This window comes from Aquila chrysaetos, chromosome 2 (assembly GCF_900496995.4).
Source record: "Aquila chrysaetos chrysaetos chromosome 2, bAquChr1.4, whole genome shotgun sequence".
NCBI lineage: Eukaryota > Metazoa > Chordata > Aves > Accipitriformes > Accipitridae > Aquila > Aquila chrysaetos.
In genome coordinates, this window is record NC_044005.1 from 55,833,244 (window position 1) to 55,854,693 (window position 21,450).

The following is a 21,450-nucleotide window of genomic DNA, read 5'->3' on the forward strand; positions in this document are numbered from 1 at the left end:
CATATCGGTAACATCTGAAAGCAGGAACGTATAAATGCAGCAAATGTGGTTTTGGAATATGTGATTCAATTTATCATTTTAAACATTTGTTCTTGAGTTCTACCCTTAATACAACACAAAATACATGGTTTTCTTGTGTTTTTAATCCAAATTTTTTGAGCTTATCCTTGCAGCTATTATCTTCAAACATAGAAGCGAAAGACAAGTCATATTTGCATGTATTTAAAGATACTTTATTACAGCTGTCTGCTTCCTTTTAATTTCTTTCTCATTTTTCTGTTCTATCTTTTAACCGCAATGGCTGTGCTAGGTAAAGATCTTGTCATGGGGACTCCAGGGGATGCGTTCCAGTAGGGCCAGCATCGTGAAAGTCTCACGTAATGTAAGCTGAGTTGTGTCTTGGAGCGAGGACTTCTGTGAATGAACTGACTGCACGGAGCATTTGCTGGAGTAGTTTGCAGATGGGAGTCTTGTGTATGACTGCCTCTTGGACTTTCTTCATGCATATTTGTTGCTATCCATTTCAGCTTCCTGCACTGCTTGTCATGTCCTGTTTCAGTGTATCTTTTGTTCTTTGTAATTTTCACATTGGGAGCATATACATAATGTTGTTTTGTAAGGATGAAGCCAGTTCCGAACTTTTAGATAGGCTATTTATCTCTTCCCATTAATGCATTTCATTTGGGTGGTTCAAGCTACTTACCTTGTGAAGAGATGGCAATCAGTCTTCCTTCAGAAGCTGAGGGGACGTTCCCATGGTCTGGATTGATCTTCTGATGCTTGGCTCAGAAGATAGTAACACTGAGAACTAAACAGCCAAAGTAGAGAGCGTATTTGTACCATACTGTCCTGCATTAACCAGAAAATTGGAATTATGATTCTTCAATTTAATTTTAATTGATTTAACCAGATTTGAGGTATTAGAATGGTACACCGGTGCACAACATGATGTGCAATTCTTAAACCATGGTATTCCTAAATTAGTGGGACAGTCCCCAACAATTTAAGCAGCAATACTTAAACTTCTATGCTTCTTTTATTTATGTGCATTTAAAGCTACATGCTCACTTAGAAGCTCAATTTCTTGTTGTTTTCTCTGTGAGCAAAGATCAGGTTGCATGTTTACTAAAACGCCTCCCGGATCAATTTGGTCACTCAAGCAGTGTGTTAAATGTGGAATCCTAGAGAACAATCTTACAGCCGAGCCAGAGTCGCAAAGTTACTTTTAATAAACACTCTTGTCTGTGTTAATTTTAAGTCAAAAGCAAAACAGGCTAAGGATACCGTGGTGGATTCGTACATATGTCATATACAAACCCTGAGGTCCCATGAAACAAATCTGATGGGCACTGTGGTCAGTACAAACTAGTACAGTCCACTTTTTGCATTTCAGTCATTTTCTACCCTCTTGGGTGAACTGGGTTTGTCTAAAAAAGTGTGGGCTAATATATATGCTTATTAGTTTAATGTGAGAATGCTACTGAAAAGACTGAAGGATATGAAGCACAAGATATAAGCAAACTGTGCTTTGTAGTCTCAGGCATAACCCAACCAGAGTGTTTTCTAAGGCTGCCTGTCCTGCACACGGGGAAGTTCCCAGCAGTGCCACGACCGAATGCTGGTTCTGCGACATCTGCAGGGGCTGTGCGGGGTGGGGCTAAAAGTGTCCTTTTAGACTGGATTTTATTCTACCAGCATAGAATACCCCCTCATTTTAGGCATGGACCTCTCACTGCTGAGAGAAAACGAAGTACTATAATATTGATACATTATTATAGTATATAGTAGTTACATTATTATAGTATATAGTAGTGAATTATTGTAGAATCAATGCCAGTGATTTTTGTAGAACAGCAGTCAGTGGAGAAAAAAATGGGGTGGGGAGCTTCATGAAGTTAATTGTATTTATAGTTAAAGCATGAAATAAATTTTTCCATCCAACTTTTGCATATGGGCATATGACAGCACTGAGCTGACTAAACTGAGCACTGGCATAACTCCATTGACTTTACTGAAATTTCATCCGTTTGCAGCAATACTGGGTTTGGCTCAAACACAAGTGACCAGATAATTTTCTGACTGGTAATGTTCATAGGTTGTATTTCTGACTTGGAGTAAACAAACTACATATTTCAGGCTATAAGCAGACAATGATGGCCACTTGGAAGAAATTTCCATTTCCAAGCATTCATACGATGTTGCATCGCTGGCTGGTTGTGCTGTAGTGTGTTCGGCCTTCCTGTATACAGTCACTTGTAATTTTAAATCCTGTATTTCTCAAAAGTTATATAATTCAGCGGGGATGTTTGTTGCAAAAGGAAAACAGGATTTACTCCTTTCTGCACCAAGGTGGAGATGGAGCAGGGAACCTCACTGCACGGTCTGATCCTTTGTTTCAGTGACTGCATACAAGGGGGGTGCTTTTTGATTAACCTTTAAAGCAGGTAGGTTTTAAACAGGTCAGGCTAAATGCCATCTTGTGCTTCTAATATGGCAGTTACTTCACATCTGAGGTGGAGTTTAACCTACATAAAGAAGCTTAAAAAATCTGCAAGTTATCGTATAGCGATATCATCTGTATAGCTTTATCCTTCTGCACTCATTTCTCTGTGTATAACACGAAGTCAAACAAGACTGCCTTGAAGTAATGTCAACTGTAAAAACTCAAGCATTGCCAGTGGCAGTCAGATTGAAAATCTGAACTGCAGCACTGCTGAGGCTTCTTAGGCTTTAGCATAAGTTTTAGCACAGAAAAGTAAATACAAAAAGTTCAGTATTTTGATAATCCCAAATTGAAAGGTTTTTGGTATAGCCATTTTGGAACTGAGTCGTGCCTGCCTGGTCTGATGACTGGTAGCACAGTTATCTCATGCCTTCATTTTCTTCATCTTGCTGGTCTTTCTCTCTGAAGAATACCAAAGAATACTATGAAGCACCAAATTAACATTTTTTATTAATTATTACAAAGAAGCCTCTAGACTGCAACAGGTCCCAAATACGGTCTTCATCAGATGTTTCAGCATCATAACAGATGTAGAATATCGTCAAGAGGTCTCAGTCCTATGTCTCAAGAGGATTTACAGCTTGCTATGTCTTTTTGTCTTAGACCTACCGGAAAAGAAAAGGATGGGTGCTCCTAAAAGCAGATAGTGTGTTCATAGAAGGTGAAGGTGACTTGAGGGGGCTCAAGAACAAGAGAACTGGGGAGACTGTAAAAAAGTCATGCAATGTGAGTAGGAGAAACAATTTTTAAAAATATTTTTCTGTTGAAGTGTTATGTCCTGAAAGGAAGTTAGATATGGTAGTGAGTCCCACCAGGGCTAGGGGAAGAGGCTTGCTGCTCTGGTACAGGCAGTCTGGCTCTTAAATGTCTTAGGAACCAACCCTGGACACCTGGGAGAAGGCAGCCTGCCTGCAGCCTGTAGGTTTTTACATATTGTCTCCATCTCCTCCCAGGTCATTTGTATTTGCCCTTCTCTCCCACTGCCTTTGGGAGAGGAGGGGATGGAGAAAAGGGCAGGTAGAATAGCAGAACTCAAAATTTTCCCCTTGAGAAAAATATACGTGGGAAATTCCTGATTATCTTCACAAGTTACCGGTTAGATGTCACTGGATCCCACCCCCTGCATATGTTCTTCTTCCTGCGGTATCAGAGTTGATGACACAGAGTTGATCTGAATCTCTCAGACGTGCACGCTCATTTGCTTGTAGAAAAGGCAAAAATAGAAACATTGCATACACCATGTTATTTCATGATGCCTGCTTGGCAGATATTGGGTGACACAGTTTATTGTTAATGCTATGCAGTCTATGCAATGTACTTTTAGTGGAACATTTCAGTCTTTTGTAGGCCAACCTGCCCCTACCAGCAGGGGTGCAGTTTATTAGGTAAGCTAATCTGTTCTTAATTATAGTGCCACCTAATAGAGTTTAACATCTCGCTTTGTAACATACATAGTTATTTTTTGCAAAGCAGGAGGAATTGCTTCTAGGCTTCTTAAAGGCTGCCTTGACTTTGCTAGGATACAGTGTTCAACTGAAAAAGTTGTGGGTGGAGGAAAAGGATTTCTGTACTTAATGAAGCAACTCAATAACTGAAGATTTGTGATTTTAATTTCAAACTCATTTACAATATAGATGTGCTTGCAGAAATGACGCTGTTGCTTTTTCATAGAATGCACGCATGCCTGATGTCTTAATCAGATAGGGGAAATAGCCTGCATTCTCTTGGAACAACGTTTAGCTATTTAGCGTTCAGGTTTTTTTAATAATCTTTTAATTCTATTAAATGTGAAAGCAAGTGTGTAGAATAAATATTGAACGCATTTCTGGCTTTAATCAAAGAAAAATGCTGCTTTCAGAGGTTATGCTTCAGCTTAGTTCCATTTAGAGCATTATGTTTTTACTCAGGGAAAAAAAAAAAAAAAAAGTGATTTCTGAACCTGGAAATAGATCACAAACCCTTGGGTAAGATGTGCTGCAATTGACATTAATGAGACAGCATCTGCCTAGTACCAATGTTTAAGCTGTTACTTTCTATTGTTATTTTTCTTTGTTGATTCTGCCAAGAGGGTGGAGTTTGTGTCAGAAGAAAGAGGTGGGGAGAAGGCTTTTCAGACAATAAGAACTTGAGTCCATTCATTGTCTGGAGCATCACATTTCACAATAATTATCTGGGGATGCAGGCTGTTACCACTTACCGGTGGTTCACGCGTAAGGTTACATGAGTTCTCCCTGGTAACACGCTGCCGTTTTCTATGAGTACCAAGACCTTTATACCCCTCTTGAGTGGGGCAGTACTGGAACACAGATTGCCACGCTCCTAATTTTTATCAACGCAAGAGATGTAAGAGGTGATAAGCTACTGCAAGTCATTTTAGTGTAGGTACACTCCATTAGGCAGAGAGGGACAAATGCACGTAGAACGGGCTGGAGCCAGTACTACCCACCACCTCTGCATGGCTGGGCCTCCTAGGTGGGACAACAGACTCTGGCTAAGAAGAGGGGCTTGGGATGTCCTCAGGGCACGCTGCATTGGCACATTGAGATCTGCGTGTCTCCTGGTTTCGGTTGGGATAGAGTTAATTTTCTTTCTAGTAGCTGGTATAGTGTTATGTTTTGGGTTCAGTATGAGAAGAATGCTGATAACACACTGATGTTTTCAGTTGTTGCTAAGTAGTGTTTAGACTAAGTCAAGGGGTTTTCAGCTTCTCATGCCCAGCCAGCGAGAAGGCTGGAGGGGCACAAGGAGTTGGGAGGGGACACAGCCAGGACAGCTGACCCAAACTGGTCAAAGAGATATTCCATACCATGGGACATCATGCCCAGCTGGGGGGGAGTTGGCCTGGGGGATCACTGCTCGGGAAATAACTGGGCATCAGTCAGCGAGTGGTGAGCAGTTGCACTGTGCATCACTTGTTTTGTATATTCCAATCCTTTTATTATTATTATTGTTGTCATCTTATTATTGTTATTATTATCATTATTAGTTTCTTCCCTTCTGTTCTATTAAATTGTTCTTATCTCGACCCACGAGCTTTACTTTTTTTTCTCCGATTTTCTCCCCCATCCCACTGGGTGGGGGGGAAATGAGTGAGTAGCTGCGTGGTGCTTAGTTGCTGGCTGGGGTTAAACCACGACATTTATTTACAGACTAAAAGTACTGGCCTCAGTTTGGCCCAGTTTCAGACAGATACACTGAGGTTATTTGTGGCAAAAAAGCTTTACTAATTACATTCAGTTTCTATAAAAATAACTTAAAATCCAATCAAAAGGATGAACATGTTTCAGGTTCTGTTACCTGACTGCTTAAATTTAAGCATGTTTTTTTGCTTTCTGCTCTGAGCACTAGCACTGTCAAAGCACAGATGCCTCAGCGGGGACACCTCGGAAGACACAGCGTTGCTGTCAGAGGTGATTCAGCCACACTACCTGATTGTGTTCTGCCACCCTCATCTTGGCCTTTTAATCTGTTTTTTTCCTCTGTGGTATTGTTCACGAGTAGGCATGAGATACATAGGAAATTGTAAAACTTCCACGAATGGCAATACCAAGGTACATAAAAACACTGCAGTGACATTTATTAGGAGATGGAAGAACTGTTATCACACCTTTTCCAGGCATGCAGCTTTCTGGGGTCATGATATGCCTCTGGATTCTTGCAGCTGCATTACAGGACAGCATCACAAACTCCAGAGCTCAGCAGTGATGAGGTAATTTTTCTCCTCGCCTGCTGCTAGATGCCTTCCCCTTCTTGATATTCAGCTTCCTCACAGCTCACTGCGTCCTCCTGTAAATATGCTATGTACGCATGCTTATCCAACAAAACAGCATGCAACAAAAGTTACATGCAGACAAGTCCTTTAAAGAGGTCTTGACCTAAGCTGCTTACATGTTTCTTAGTCTTGAGTGTTTTGCAAGATACTTTTAACTTTTATTCTTCCTTCTTACATTCATGTTTACCTACCATGCTTTCTCTCGCAAACATTCTTCAATACCGAAGTTGGCTTCAGTGTTGAAAGGCTGGACAATTTCATTGAGGTGTTATCAAGAATAATTTAGTTTCCTGCATTGGTCTTCTACTGTAAGCCAGTATTTGTGGCCTCTTGAAAATGCTTCCGACCTCTTATCATTCAGAGGACCTCTAGCAACAGTCTGAAGACTTTGACGGGATCTCCTGGAGTTTTAGTATTTGGGGTTTTTATTCAGTATTTACTGTTTTAAAGCCTGTGTTTCTACAACTCTACCTACAAAACACCTAGTGACAGTTATGCTCCATAGTTAAAACGAGCTGGTGAAGAATGCACATCACGTCAGGTCTTCAGTGAGTACGTAAGGGCTTTATACAGATAAGAGGATGAAATAACAACATGAGCATTTCTACATGCTCATGCCGGTACTTCTGAGGCCGCTCTTTTACTGAGTACATTATAAATACCTAGATAGGCATAAATAAAATATGACTTGTGCTGAAATATAACATATAACTTTCCAAAGAGTTAAAAGCTGTTCTGTGATCATCAGCTACTAATTAAAAATGCATCGGTTCAGCAGGAAGTGTTTGAACGCAGATTTTATTTATCGATTGTGAATGTTTCCACACAAACACAGGATGGCTCCTGTTTCACCTCACCTCCCTAAGCCACCACGTCCATCATACTCTGCAATGCTGTCTAAAGTACTGCTTTTCTTCTCTCCGTGGTGGCGGGTTTTGTAATTTCAGGATGGTTACACTGAAGTTAGAAGCTGTCAAAGTATCTTCTCTTTCTATTTTTGTCTGACAATGTGCACTGCTGATCGACTCAGTGTACACTTGTGCAGAAGGTGGTTTACAATGGGGACCACCGGGCTGCAGCTGCAAACAGCAGTAACACCAAGGCTGCTATTGCAGAACGGTGTCTCCAAGTATTTGGAGCAGACTCAAAGCAGCTGGGGGAAGCCTCTTACTGGGTTTGAATTATTGCTGACAGGAGCATTTTGTTTCCAGTCCTGCGGCTTAAAGTTTATGACGATACTGAGGATCTTCCGGTGGAACTGATTGTTCAACCAAACGTTACGATTCTTCCACGTTTTCTTACTGAAAAAGTACAGGAAAATGGTGATTTTATTACAAACTCTTCTAAGTCTGCACGTACCGGCCTTGGGTATTTCGAACGCCGTAATTCTGGAGTACGGCATTTCACTTCTCTTTACCAATGCCCTTAGACCAAATTAAGCGCTTTCAGTTAAGCGTCTTCCCCGACGACAGTGACACGCCGTCGCCCGCTGCCCGCTCCCTCGGTCCCAGGTTAAGCGGGCAGGAAGGCGGCTCACCCCGGCCCGGGGAAGCCTCGGGGAGGGCGGCCGGCCCAGGCAGTTGACAGACCCGAGGCCAACGGCAGCGCCCGACCCCCCCTCTGCGGCCCTCGGCGGGGCCTGCAGCGGGGCGCTGAGGGCCTGCGGGCCGGGCCGGGCCGGGCGGACTCGCCCCCGGGGCCCGGCGCTGCCTGGCAGCCGCTCGCCCCGCGCCCCCTCCCCGTGGGCCGGGTTATGCGAGCGGCTCGTCCCCCAGCAGCGGCCGCAGCAGCATCTGCGGGGCTCCCGCCCCTGTCTCCGCCCCGCTCCCAGCGCCCGAGAGGCAGGCGGTCGGCGGCGGCAGCGCGATAAAGCAAGTTTTGTCTGCTGCGAGGGGGGCGGCGAGGTCCCACCGCCCTCCGCGGCCGCGGCCCGGCACCATGGCCGCGGCGCTCCCGGGGCAGGCGGCAGCCCCCGCCGCGGCGACGGCCCCCCGCTAACCTCTCCTCGGCAGCGGGAGCGGCCGCGGCCGCCTCCGCCGGCCATCCGGGCCGCGACTGCCCGCCGGAGAGCGCGCAGCTCCGCGCCGCTGCCGACCGCCGAGGAGCGGCGGCCCCCCCTGGCCCGGCCCGGCACCATGTGGGGCGGGCTGCACCCCCAGCTCGGCTTGCGCGGCTTTAAGGCGGGTAAGGAACCCGGCGGGGCGGGAGGGGATGAAGGCAGAAGGGCCCCGCCGCCGTGGGGCAGCGGCGGTGGGGCGGGCCGGGCCGCGCCGCGCCGCTTCCCTTTCCCCGGCCCGGCTCGGCTCGGCTCCCCACAGACGCGTCTGAGGAAGCGGCTCCTTCCCCGCCGCGGGCGGGAAGCGTTACGGGCACCCCCCCCCCCCCCCGCCGCCCGGCTCCGTGAGCGGGAACGTGGCGGCGGGGCCTCCCGGAGAGGGCGCGGGGACCGGCCCCTCCGCCGCCGCCTCGGCCCGGGGCCGGCCGTCCGGGGCGGGGGGGCTCGGTGTTGACTTAGCTGGACCTCGTAGCGGATGATAAAAGCTGAGCTTAACCCACATAATCCGTTTCCTTGTCTTGGGCTTCCCCCCCCTCCCCGTTTTGTTAGTATGCCCTTAGGCAGAGGCTGGAAGGGGGCTTTCCTGTATGCTTTTGGTTTTAAACTTAGACTGCAACAAATCGGTCGAGTCCTATTTTTTTTTTTTTTTTTTTTTTGCACCACTTTTCTGTCTCTGGTTTAATTAGAGCCTAGTTCCTGCGGGTTGGCAGGGATACGTTGAAATTTTACGCTTGGAGTTGGGTTGTTACTGGGGAGACATCCTATCTGTAAGCGATGGGCTCACTTTCCACCGTAAAGGCTGTCAAAACCGGCGGAGGAAAATAGGTGAATTGATTGCAGAGCCGTACGAGCGTTACTTTTGGGCAGGTAAGACTAGGTACCGACTCTTTTGGATGCCCTTTTCAGGATTTGAAAATACTGCCAACTCTATCACCTGCTTTACTCTGGCAGAGTTCCTGCAGATATTTTGTGATATTTTGACTTACTGAAGTAATTGATCACTGCGAAGGTCTGTGGTTTGGCTCTGCCGTTGCAAGCGTTGAAATAATTTTTTAAGTGTTGGAAGAATTCTTTTTCCTTCAGAAATTTGGATTCGTGTTTTAATTTTGGGATTGCAAAATATGACTGCATAATGCATATACAGTTAGTTGACATATTTAAATGGCAGGATTGTTTTGCTTTCGACCGATAGGGTTTGTCTTGCAAATACAAGAGCTGCTAAGAGGTTCTCGGCAGCTGCCTGAATCTCTATCAAGTAGTCTTATGTTCAGTCCCTATAATGTGAAAGAAGACATTCTTCCCTTTTTCTGTACTATTATTAAGTTATTCATTTTTATGTATAACGTCTTTGCATTGCTGAAGTGTTGTGATTTTTGGTTTTGTGTGGTTTTTTTTTGTTTTTTTGTTTTTTTTTTTTTTTTTAATGCTTCCCACAGAAGAATGGAGTTACCTTATCTTTGTGCTACAGCTTGCGAAGATACTGGGTATTCTGAACACTAGGTGCAGAGATTTCAGTTGATTTGATGGAAACTGCAGGAATTTAGGGTGTTTTAATTCTTGATTATTTGTGTTTGGGGCAGGAATATTAGAAGGTTATACCACAAGCACACCCTGGCACTAACTTCAGACTGTTACAAAGATTGTTGGTGTTCATTTTGCATTTGTTTCAGAAAACTTTGGATTGTGCCATTTGTTACAGCATCTTCCCTTTGGTTTGGGTCAAATAAAAGTGTTTTAGTACCATGTTGCATTTGTCAGCAATTCTGATCAGTCAGTTATTGGATGAATGTTTTGTTTGTTTGTCAGAATTGTCTTTAAGATTTGAGAACTAATTTTGTGTATTGCTTTTCTTTCCTCCTCCATCCCCTCTTTTCTTTAAATACTAAAGGTTAATATGCAGTTTGAAATCTATGTTTATCTATAAGCAGTAGAAATGTAATGTAGCAAAACTTCTCTAATTTGAAAAATCTCTAATTTGAGATAAGATAGACTAACAGAAGGTGGTGGTTAATTAGAAAGTGGATAAAGGTTTAACCTTGAGATATGAGCTGTGCATTGTAATTTCCAACATAGTAGTCCCTTCCTTCATCAGTCTTACTTTGAAAGAGTCGAGAAGCTGTTTTGCGAGGTCTGTAATCCCTCTAAAGAAGAGGAAGTTAATTAGCTCCATGCAGGTATTTTAATGAAGGGATGATGGCTACTAAGATCCTGTGCTGTTATATTATTGCCAGGTTAGATATTTGGTGTGGTTTTTTGGCTTGTTTGGGTTTTGTTTTGGTTGTGGTTTTTTTTTTTTTTTTTTTTTTTTTTTTTTTTTTTTGAGAAGGAAGCTGTCCATGGGAAAAGCATTTTGTCGTGGAACGGTAGCGTCCAACTAGGAAGCAGAAGTTTAAGGTTTTCTTTTTCAAGCTGAAGGAGTTTTCCTTTTGCCGAAATATGTTTAATTCTTTTAACAGCAACTACTTGCTATGGATTCTGATTGTCTTTTAAATATTGGTGTGGCAGCATAACAGTTTATGACTTGTTAATTCTATTTTGCTAGTTGTATGTTGGTTATCTATGGATATGGGTATTTAGAAGTCCTGTTTCTGTTGAAAATCTTACAATACCCTTACAAAGCTAGGTGCCTACTGAAGAATTCTGTAACTATTTACACAGGGGAATTATCAGATTTTCAGTAATAAATGCAAATTAATTCTGTTTTTCTTAAAATGTAACTAGCAAGGACACTTCTTGGGGAGTATTTAATTTGTGGCCTTCAGTTTTATTCCCTCTTGTAACTCCCACATTGTTCTTGCTTTTCAGTTCTATAGGAGTGCATTCTCTGAAAAAAATACACTGTCTTGTTTGCATGCCGCTGAGATTTTTTTCTTTTTTTTAGATAGGTGCTTCTTGTTTAACCAGTGGATTTAATGACAAAGTTTGCTGCCCATGCAAAATAAATTCAGCTTCTTACAGTCTCAGTACCTGTCCTGAAAAATTAAATTGCTATTTTTGGTATGTATATGATTGACTTACAGTCTTTGAGTCTTCTTGTACACATTTAACTGTTTATGAAAACCTTGCAGCATAGTTTATACTTCTATAAAGACAGCAGTTACCCACTATGCTGCGGGAATTTAAATAACTGCAGTGAAGGGCATACAGCATTTCAAGCCCTTTGCTTATTCATCTAGACCATCCATCCTTTGAAATGCACAGTTGTTTAATAACTCTTTTAAGACTATGAAAGTGTTCATCTAGATGTGTTGTTCCTCTGGGATTCAGAGTCATTCAGTTAGGCTATGCGTGTCCGACAGATGCCTGTGGAAACAAACATGCTTTAAAATGAAAAATAAAGTATTCATTACTTTCAGTAAACTGTACCACCTGTAGTCAAGCTTCTCTCTGTTGTCCAATATTACCAATGGTTGACCACTACTGAAATCTGGCTGGTAAGAGCTGTTCATGTGACAAAAGCAAGAAGTGGGGAAAACTAGAAGTAAGGTGCTCAAAAGGATGTGATTGACACTCCCTAAAAATAGCAGCCTGCATCCCTCTGCTTCTAGAGCCCTGGCAATGTGATCTGTTCATAAGGCAAATCCCAGAAGTCGCCCGTGTTCTCATACTTAACCCTTGTTGGCAGCGAGCATGACACACGTGGGTCTGAAAGATTATTGAATGATGTCATAATCAAAGTGTCAGCAGCAGTAAGGTCGCGACACACTATAAGGCCCGCGGGGTGCTGCCTCCTTGGGTTACCCGTGGACTTCACAGGCAGCTTCACAACACAGCCAGGGTGGGGAGGACGGGGCCGACGACACTCTTTTTTCATCCTTTCTGGGTGGAGGGGGGACAGAAATCCAGTGGTTTCATTTCCGTACCAACTTTTATTGGTCTGCTGTGAGAGGTCTGCAGCTGGGGATGTGACAGCTCTCGGGACATCTTGAGAAGGCAGGTTTATCTTTGCAGGCTAGGCAAGGCACTAAGGGGTGAGTTAGTGTGACCAAGAGTGGACTTCAGATTGTTTACCAGTTATAAGTGTGTGTGTGTATATATACACGCATATGTATATGGTGCATTCTAATGATTGATTACCCAAGCTTAAAAATTTAATGCTCCAGCTGCAAGACTGGCTGCTAGAATGGCCTTTGCTATCTTTCACAGATCACAATGACGTGAAATGGCATTCTATGTTTGAGTGGTGGTGAATGGGAGTTACTTACTTCCCTTCAAAAAAAATGCCTTTTTTTTTTTTTTCCTCCCTCCAGGCAATTCACTTTTATGGACATAGTATCCACTCTTTTTTAATGTGTACAAAACATGGATGTCATAACTGCTTAGCAAGAAAAGAGTGATAGATGTAAAGGTGTATTATATTGTTGGTCTTAGGGGTTAGCAATTGTTCTAATCTCTTGTATGTTAACTGTATGTTAAACATTTACTGACTGAATATAGACTTGTGGTTTCAGTAATTCTGTGCTTTTAAAACTTTAATTAAAGGAAGTAGTAATTAGTTTAATGATTTTGAGAAGAATGCATTAATTCTAAACAGTTGTACAGACTAAGTATATGGTAAAAAGCAGCCTGAGCCATCATGTCTGCACTAGGGGATGGTGGCGAAGGAAGTGCTAGTTAGGATAAGAGCACCTGTAGTTTCTCCAAAAAATGCCTAGGATTTATGTCCGCCAAATATTGCTTGTTACAATTGCAAATTATTTAAGCTAAGATTTTGCCAGGCATTTAATACCTGTTAAAGAACCCGTTAAAGACCCCGTGCATTTCAAAATACGGAAAAGTTGCCAAATGCAATAACAATGCATAGTGGTAAGAATAGCTGAAAGCCTCCTAAATCAAATAGTTTTTGCGTGACTTGAGGTTGTAGGTGATCATCTGCCATTGTTGGAAGCAAAGCCTGTTTGTTGTAGACAGGTTCATTAAGGAAAAGGGAGATAGTAACTACACTTGTTCAATATCTACTGCCTTGCTTCCTGTACTCTTTGGATGCCTGTTTTTATTATATAACTTGCCTGCGGCTTAATAGTTGGAGAGTTAAACTAATTGTCAATTCCTGTGCTGGTTGTTTTTTGGCTGAAAAAGTGCTGACTTGGTTGTAGTTGTCAGTAGTCTCTCAGATGCCCAAATTGTGTCTTGGAGTTGTACACTGACAATGAAGCAGTCTCATTGTGATTAGCATTTAAAACATGTTCAGTGTGTTTGCTATGTGATTTCAAAAAGTGGCTTTCTTACTGACTTCTGTGGTGGGTTAAACTTAGCTTGCTGCCAGATGCCCACCCAGCCCCTCATTCCCCCTCCTCAGCAAGACAGGAGAGAAAATAGGATGGAAGAGCTTGTGAGTTGAGATGAAGACAGGGAGATTGCTTACCAGTTACCATCACAGGAAAAAGAGACTTGGCCATGGGGTCAGGCTGTGGCAGCTCTTCTCCACGCTCCTTCCTGCTGTTCCCCTGCTCGAGCCTGGTCTCTGTAGGGGCTGATGGGGAATCTCTGCTCAGGTGCCCGGAGCTCCCGCTCCTCCTCTCCTCCCGCTCTCACCTCTGGGCTCGCAGAGCCATTTCTCACGCTTTTTTTCCCCCTCACTCATTGCTCCCAGGCAGTGTTTTGCCCTTCCTTACGCACGTATTCCCTGAGGTGCCACCGTCTTGGCTGTGGGGCTCAGCCGTGCCCTGTGGTGGGTGCACTGGAACCCGCCGTGTCCGGCACAGAGGTCCCCCTCCAGCCCCCCACTACCAGAACCTTGGCACCTGCACCCGCTACAACTTCTGAAGGAGGAAGCCATTATGTTTTGAGCATTTCTTTTGGTAGACCTGGAATAATACTGTATATAGCCCTGAAGTTTATTCCTGCCAACACTGGGGGAAGGTGTGGGAAGGTGTACTGAAGTATAATAAGGTTCTGGTTTCTGTCACAGGCTTCCACATGGGAGTGTCTTGCTGTCTAGGGCAAGTTGAGGAGGTTCTAAACGTGGCACACGGGAGACTGCAGATTGGGTGCAGAGGCCCAGAGGTGGATGGCTGGAGGAGAACATGCAGCAGGGAATAACTTGTGTAAATACGCTCACAAGTGTGCTTAGGTCTGTGTTAGTCCTGACCCATCATCCCTCATGTGCTCTGAAACTGCTGAGCCCTGTGGAATCGCCCCTTTGCGAAGGATGCTAGCTTTCCCCGGGCACCATTCTCCACAGCATCTGGCTTGGTTGCCTGGGCTTGAACATCCTATTGATTGCACAGCTACGCTCAAGTGACCTATTTCTCCGCAGCCAGCCATGCTGTAAGTGGCACTGCATCTTTCTGTCCTCATTCTCCAGGGATCTTTGCTGTTTTTTGAGAATCGAATGGCCCCTCTGTAAAAGGAGGCATTAACACAAATAAAAGAAGGGCAAGTGTTGAGATTTTTTTTTTTTTTTCTTTTTTTCTTTCAAGGTATGATAGTCCCTGAAATTTCAGAAAATGTGACAGGTAGACTCCTCCTTTTGCCTGAAGGGGTGTATGTGGGTGGATTGCAGGGCATGATTTCATTTTACAGCTAAAATAATCTAGTGGGTAGTTGCTGTACTCACTGGTACCTTCTGGGTACCTCTGCTCATGTATCCTTACTGCTTCCCCTGTGCCCACTGTAGCACTTGTTCAGCCTTATCGCAAGCTAATTTGGGGAGCTGGACCAGGAGAATACTAAAGTTCAATAAATACTGAAGGGGGTTTTACAGTTGCCTGACCCTGGTGTGAGACATTGCTGCAGGAAGCGTCTATGCTGGTGTCAGGTGGGTGCAGAATATCTGGAGTCAAATGGGTTGGCTCTTCAGTCAGCTGCTGGATAGTGGAAAAATGTCCTAGCACAATCCTGCTTCATTGCTGATGACATCAGGAAGTATATAGTTAATCCTCAGACTTACTGTGAAGGCCAAGAAAGATTAAGAGAGAGGATCAGGAAAAAGTGACATTAATTCCACTGGACAGTGTAGCTTCCACCAATTAGTGGACTTGCATACAGGTTGAAACGGGTCCAGAATAATGGATAATGACTGGAGGGGTAGTAGGGGCCTATCTCAGTCTCGCTGAGGAAGGGCAGCGCAAGTAGTGCCAAGGAAAAGTCATGCTGCTTCTTCATTGATTAAAATACCTAAAGTAGACTTAGCAAATGCAAGTAGAAAATGATACTTTTCAAACTTTCAGCTTCCTAATATGTTAAGAGACTGGTGGTGTAGGATTCAGACAAGAAGCATTCTTGAATCGTCCTGGAGTCAGATCTGAGATTCCTTATAAGGTATCCTTATGTTTTTAATGTCTGCTTTACTCCTTTTGTAGCCTAGTTTCCAGATGGTGTGGAAAGCTGCAACTTTTTCAAATGTTTCAGAATAAATAAGACTTTTTTTCAAGTCTGTATTTCTTTAAAATATGCTATCTTCTCTCCTGAATGCCTACCCTACAGCAAAGCTATTTATACCTTTTGGCAGTTCTGAACCTTTGGAGACATTCTTCCTGTTGAGAATTAATGCTTTGTATAAAAGTTCAGTGACTAGCACTGATCAAAGGCCTGATAGTTCTGTGGGTAATAAGAAAAAATGGGAGTATAGTGACCCAGCTAGAAGCACTAAAAGGCATTGAAAATACCATTACTTAAAACTTTATCACTTTTGCTATAGACTTTACGGGAAACAAAGCTAACAGTTGCGATCTTAACCTCTTTCTGTTCGCTTCATCATCCAAAATACCAAACCGATTGAATAAGGGCTTTTTTTGTGGTCAGTAGAATTATTGTAATGCAAAGTTTTACCTCAAAAGTGATTGTAGTTGTGAAGATGGAAACGCAAGAAGTACTGGTTTTGACTGGAAGTATCCTAGGTAGGGTTGATGGTGTACAGTGTGAAAGTTTGTTTGGTTTGGTTTTTTTTTTTTAACTACTGCTCTTTCTTTTTAAATTCCAGAGTAGTGTCCTTGCTTATATTGAATAGGTGTGAGTGGAAGCTGAGAAGCTGAGTTTGGGGAAAAGTTGTGCCTTGTGACATAAGCATTGGAAGTTTTTAAGGAAAATCTCCTAATGACTTAAGTGAAGCCAGAATTTCATCCTTTTAACCCAAATGTAACAATGTGGGAAGTCCCTTACATGATGTGCATACTTCCGTTAGCATGCGCTAAAACTGTAGTCTGGAGGCTCCGTCTCTGGTACAGCCATATTAAAGTAGATCCTGTTGTGTGTATAATGCACGTTAGACCACTGAAAAATGATGGAAAAAATTCTAGCATTGTTATACTTGGGCAAAATGTTTCAGTGAATTTTTTTTTTTTTTTGTCTCTGTCTTCACCATTTATTTTGGCATCAAGGATCTCTTTAGATTTGATACCTGATTACAAGGAGAGAGATTATGCTCTTTTTTGAAAAAAGTAAGACTGCTAGACTCCTTTATTTGATCCACTTTGCTAAGTGGGGGAACTGCTTAAAACCATTTAGTATTTTTTGACTCATTGTAGCAGCTGTGATTACTTCACTTTTCCCCATGCATAAAGGAGATTGAATTAACTCTTTAAACAGAAAGAGGGAGGACAAAGGTAATTTGGTAAGAAAAATGTTGAAATGACAAACAATTTGGAGAAAAACTTACCCGATTACGATTTTGAATACCAATAAAGCTAAGCTGCAAGAAGGGCTGAAACAGACGGTAATCTGTGATCATTAGCTTTTTTTGATCGAAGGATTCAGCTGATCACCTACAAGTGCGCAGCTTTTTAACAGGCTCTAGGAGCTGACTGCATGTCCTGAGGGCTTGCTGTTTGAAGTTTGTATTAACTGTAAGCATAACTTAATGTGTTTATTTTCCTAGACGTTCGCCTCTTCATATTATAAGTGATATACTTTCCAAGTTTAAAAGGTAACCTTCTCCTCTGCAGTTACTATATGGAAGTGAATGGAAACTAAGAATATCATTTTGTGTTTCTATGGGGTGAATAGTGCATTGAGTCCAAAGACAAAGAGGCAAGCCAGCATAGCAGGCATGAGGTAATACATGTAGTCTGTGTGCCAAATGTGAAATAAGAAACATCTGCAGTTTGTATTTTGAAGTTCTGTTTTATGCAAATGCTCTATCTGGAAGTGGAAAACTCACAGGAGTGCCATCAACAATTGGACTGAATTCCTGGTCTTGCTCCTGTCAGTGATGAAATGAAAGCAAACCTCCTCCTTTCGTGACAAGGGTAGGAATTTCATCATTGGGTTGATATCAAATAACTACAGGTAGATGCTGCCTGTATGAAAATTATAAAGTGTGTTACAAATTTGAGTTCTTGTTTTACATACATACTTTCTAGAATAGAAGTCAGGGATACTGAGTCCATTATTACATACTGTGTCAGTCTAAGGATTTTGTTACCTTTTTAGCTAGCAGAATGCTGTGTTGAACGTGGCTTTCTGCTAGTTGAACAGATTTTGTCCTCCACAGTGAAGCCAGCGGAGACTTATGCCTATCTTGCTCCAGTTTAGAATCTGCCTTAATGTGCAATTTGGCAGTAGGGATAAGCTTAGTTACTAGCGGGTTGCTGGTAGGCATCAGAAGTGTGCCTGTACATTCCCACTCCCTCCTTGGCACTGCTTCTAGTCTGACTCCTTGCTGAGCCAGCTTAGGAAATCAAATTAGCAGATAACCTTTTTTGTAAGCAGGGACAGTTTGTTCCTGAACCACTTTCTGTGGGGTCTGGAGTGGCAGGGCTTATGCTGGGGAAGAAAAAGCGAGTATGTGGCTGAGAAAGGTGACCAGCCTTTGCGTAGCAGCTGACCACAAGATCTGATTAGCTTTAATGTCAAACGGCATTCTCGGATCAAACCCATTTTAACCAGCAGCGTAAGCTAGCCAGCTGGACTCTTTGATGGAAGGACAGAGCTGGGCACCTCTTACTTTCTATTCTGGCGTGGGGGGTTGGTAGAGTGTGAGCTACCTGATTATGTCTTTAACTGCCATGGCAAGATTCTCTAAAGCTCATCTGTCAAACTGATGTACTTATTGTCCTTAGTTCCCATTCTTTCTTCTAGGTTGCATACTTCCCTGCACGAGAAACTTTGTAACTTGTTGCACAGTGCCATACACATTTGTGAAGTTATAAAAAATTGTAACTTGTGAAAGTTTACACTGAAATACTGTTGTGTATAGAAGACAAATGTTTTATAGCTATAACTATCTGTGATGAGAGATTGTACATTTAGGCACTTCGGGGGGGGGGGGGGGAGCGGGAAACTAACGGTTTAACTTTTATTAAGGAATTCCGGAGGCAAAAGAAGCCAGAGGTTTGGTGACGTAGTCTACTTAAAATTTAGCGCTCTTAAGAAATTGGAGCACAAGTTTATATTCCTTAAAATAAGACCCTAGTCAGGTTCTTCTAATTGATACTGCCAGTCAGGCTTATGTTTACTTTGAGGATTGTATTTTGAGGATTTTCGTCTTTGGGTTTCTCTCTTCTACTTTCATTTTTCTCTGTTACTTTTTAATGAAGTTTTTCTCTCTCTAGTAAGTGATTTCTTTTGCACGTGAATAGTACAGAGGACAGGCATGGGCCTTTCTATGCCAGGCAGTATGTTATCAGACTGTAAAAGTAAAAATGCCAGTAAAAAGGTGTCTCTCAATGTTCTTCTGCTTAAACTCTTGTGTTACTGTTTCTCTTTCCCTGCTTCCCTCTATATCTGTACATTTTTATCTTTCTTCATACTTAGGATTACTCAGTTTCCAACTGAAAAACTAGGAGATCCTAATTAAATAGCTTGCAGGCTCTGTCAAGAAAGCACACTAATAAAGGATATGAGTCCTCAGGATGAATCATACTTTAGCTATCTGACATTGTAAAGTGCTTTTGAGAAACCGACATGTAAAAATTGAGTAGTCGGGGCTGTCATTTCATCCCACTTTGTCCTGCTCCTCTTTGCACTTAGATTAAGCTGTATCATCCACCTACTCTCAACTGCATTGATGTGAGAGGAGGGACTAGAACCTTCTGGTACCTCAGTTCACGGCCAGCTGGTAGAGCCATGAGCTTCCACCACCTCCAGAGTGTCTGTGAAAAGGGTCCTGAAACTGTCATCTGGCCACCTTCCCTGAAAGCATTAGAAACCCTCTCTTACCAGTGTACTGCTCACCTCGGAAGAGAAGACAGCGCATTGTAGACTTGGAACTTGTTTTGGACGTTTGTCTTAATAAAAGTTGCAGTGTGTTTTGTGGAAGGATCCTAGAGATGAAGTGCACCTAGCAAATATTTGTCTAGGTGTCAGGGTTGGAATGCCAGTTTTTTAATGTTATTTTTCAAGAGTATTTATTTGTCCATGTAAGTTTATTTTTGCCTGTGTCTGCAAGGAACCCTTACATGCCTGGTTCTCTTTATTGTGTCAGGATATCAGATTGAATGAATCCAGCTTATCTTTTGCTTCACCTTTGATTGAAGGAGCCTGCTGTTGCACCATTCTATCAGCTGTCAGCTTTGTTTTAAAACCTATATAAATATGTTAAAGTATGACATCTGCTCTTGTGTCTATTTTTCGGAAAGGTTTTTTTTGCATTTTAAGTTTCCCTGCCTCCATTTCCTTTTCTCACTATTTGTGTTGTTTTTGCAGCAGTTGAAATAGAGTATTTATTGGCAAGGAATTGTTGTGCATGAAACATGCACCGAAGTGAGGTTTTCTTTAATCTTTCAGCAGTAATGATGTTGCAGCTATCATGAGTAAACATAAATGTTTTCCAACTGAAGTAAGTTTATTCCTACAATACAGCAAACAGTTCACTGAGAGACCATTTGTGGGTTTGTTTGTAGACTTTTCCTTTTGAAGAGCTGTGTGGTTACTTAGCCCTACGGGACAGAGAGAAAGTGCAAAAGAGAGGCTGTGAAACCTTGAAGGATTCGGGGCGGGGGAAGAAGTTGCAACTGGGATAAGTTCAGCAGTGTCAGAGGACTGTATGAGTAGGCATGGGGGAACTGGGTTGAAGGTGGGTTGACTTCTTTCAAAATACTATCGTATGATCTTCTAGCATAATTAGTAGGGTTTTGGGTAAAGTTGGTGGTGGTGAGGGCGAACCAAATAACTTTGGCAGTGTGTTTGGGCTGAAATGCTGACTTGCTTTCCTTGAAAGAGCTTCACGCAGGCTTCAGTGCCATCGTGGCGTGAAACATTATTGTACAGCGTGGTCACATCTGTGATGACTAGAATGAGCTTTGCGTAGCTGTCGGTTTTGATAGTACTGTGGTGAGATGTCCCCTTCAGAATCCTTCGACTGTATAAATTTACACTGGCTGTCACGGGTGATTCACTTCTGGTCATAATCTTATGTCAAAGTCATGGTGTGGAGTAGAAAAATCAGTATCCTTAAAGTTAGGATGTACCTGCTGTGGAACCCAGTTAAGTCTTTTGCTGTTGCTTTCCATTCAGCATCTAGGTAAAATAACAGTATCATAGCTGTCACTTAAAATAATACTTTTTACATCCAAGCATGTTAGAGGTATTTTAGGAACCAAATATAAAGATGGTGGTGGTATTATTTTGTATATGTAGATAATGTGGGATCTGTGCATGCCACTGAAATTAGGAGTGGTAATGATCCAGAATTATCTAGGTGCCGTCTTGCCAGCAGTAGCTGACAGCATTCTGTAATACACAGAAAAAGATACATGTTTTTGTGGAGTGAAATTTCAACAACTGTTATCTTTTAATAAATAATCTACTTCCTGCACTTTATATACTTAGTTGTTAACTGATCTGTTTTAAATGCCTAAGCTGGAGAAACAGCACTATGTAGGTATATTTAACTGGCCAAATTCAAGGATGCAGTCAACTGTTTGTATAAACAAGGCTCCTTCTGAGACTTGTTCGGGATTTTGCATGTATTTTATTTGTCATGTTTGTTGGAAATTATAGCTGGGTAGGATGACACTACTTTTCTTTCTCTTCTATTAAATCCTATGAAAGGCAGATTTTCCTGACCCAGTAAGGAATGATCATAGTCAGATGGTAATATGCAATTTAGCAGCACAAGTATCTATTAGAAATTTTTCCTTACTTTTCTTGCCCCAGTCTGTATTTTGGGCAGATGGACGCTAGCTGTTGATTGGCAGGTTTGAGATTAGAGCAGCAGGGTAAAGCAGGTGTGCTAGC

The 21,450-nt window shown here is 42.5% G+C and overlaps 1 protein-coding gene across 2 annotated transcripts in view; it reads left to right on the top strand.

Moving 5' to 3' along the window:
* The first annotated feature begins 7,755 nt into the window (after positions 1–7,755).
* The window catches only part of CEP85L (centrosomal protein 85 like), a 122,696-nt gene continuing 109,001 nt past the window's right edge, over positions 7,756–21,450 (top strand). Inside the window, exon 1 of one of the 2 annotated variants that reach the window (XM_030035538.1) lies at positions 7,756–8,459. In XM_030035538.1, the coding sequence (XP_029891398.1) occupies positions 8,411–8,459 (49 nt within the window). In that variant the 5' untranslated portion in view covers positions 7,756–8,410. Of the gene's footprint in view, positions 8,460–15,378; positions 15,595–21,450 lie in introns of those variants that run through there. The other variant, XM_030035545.2, reaches the window with a different exon arrangement.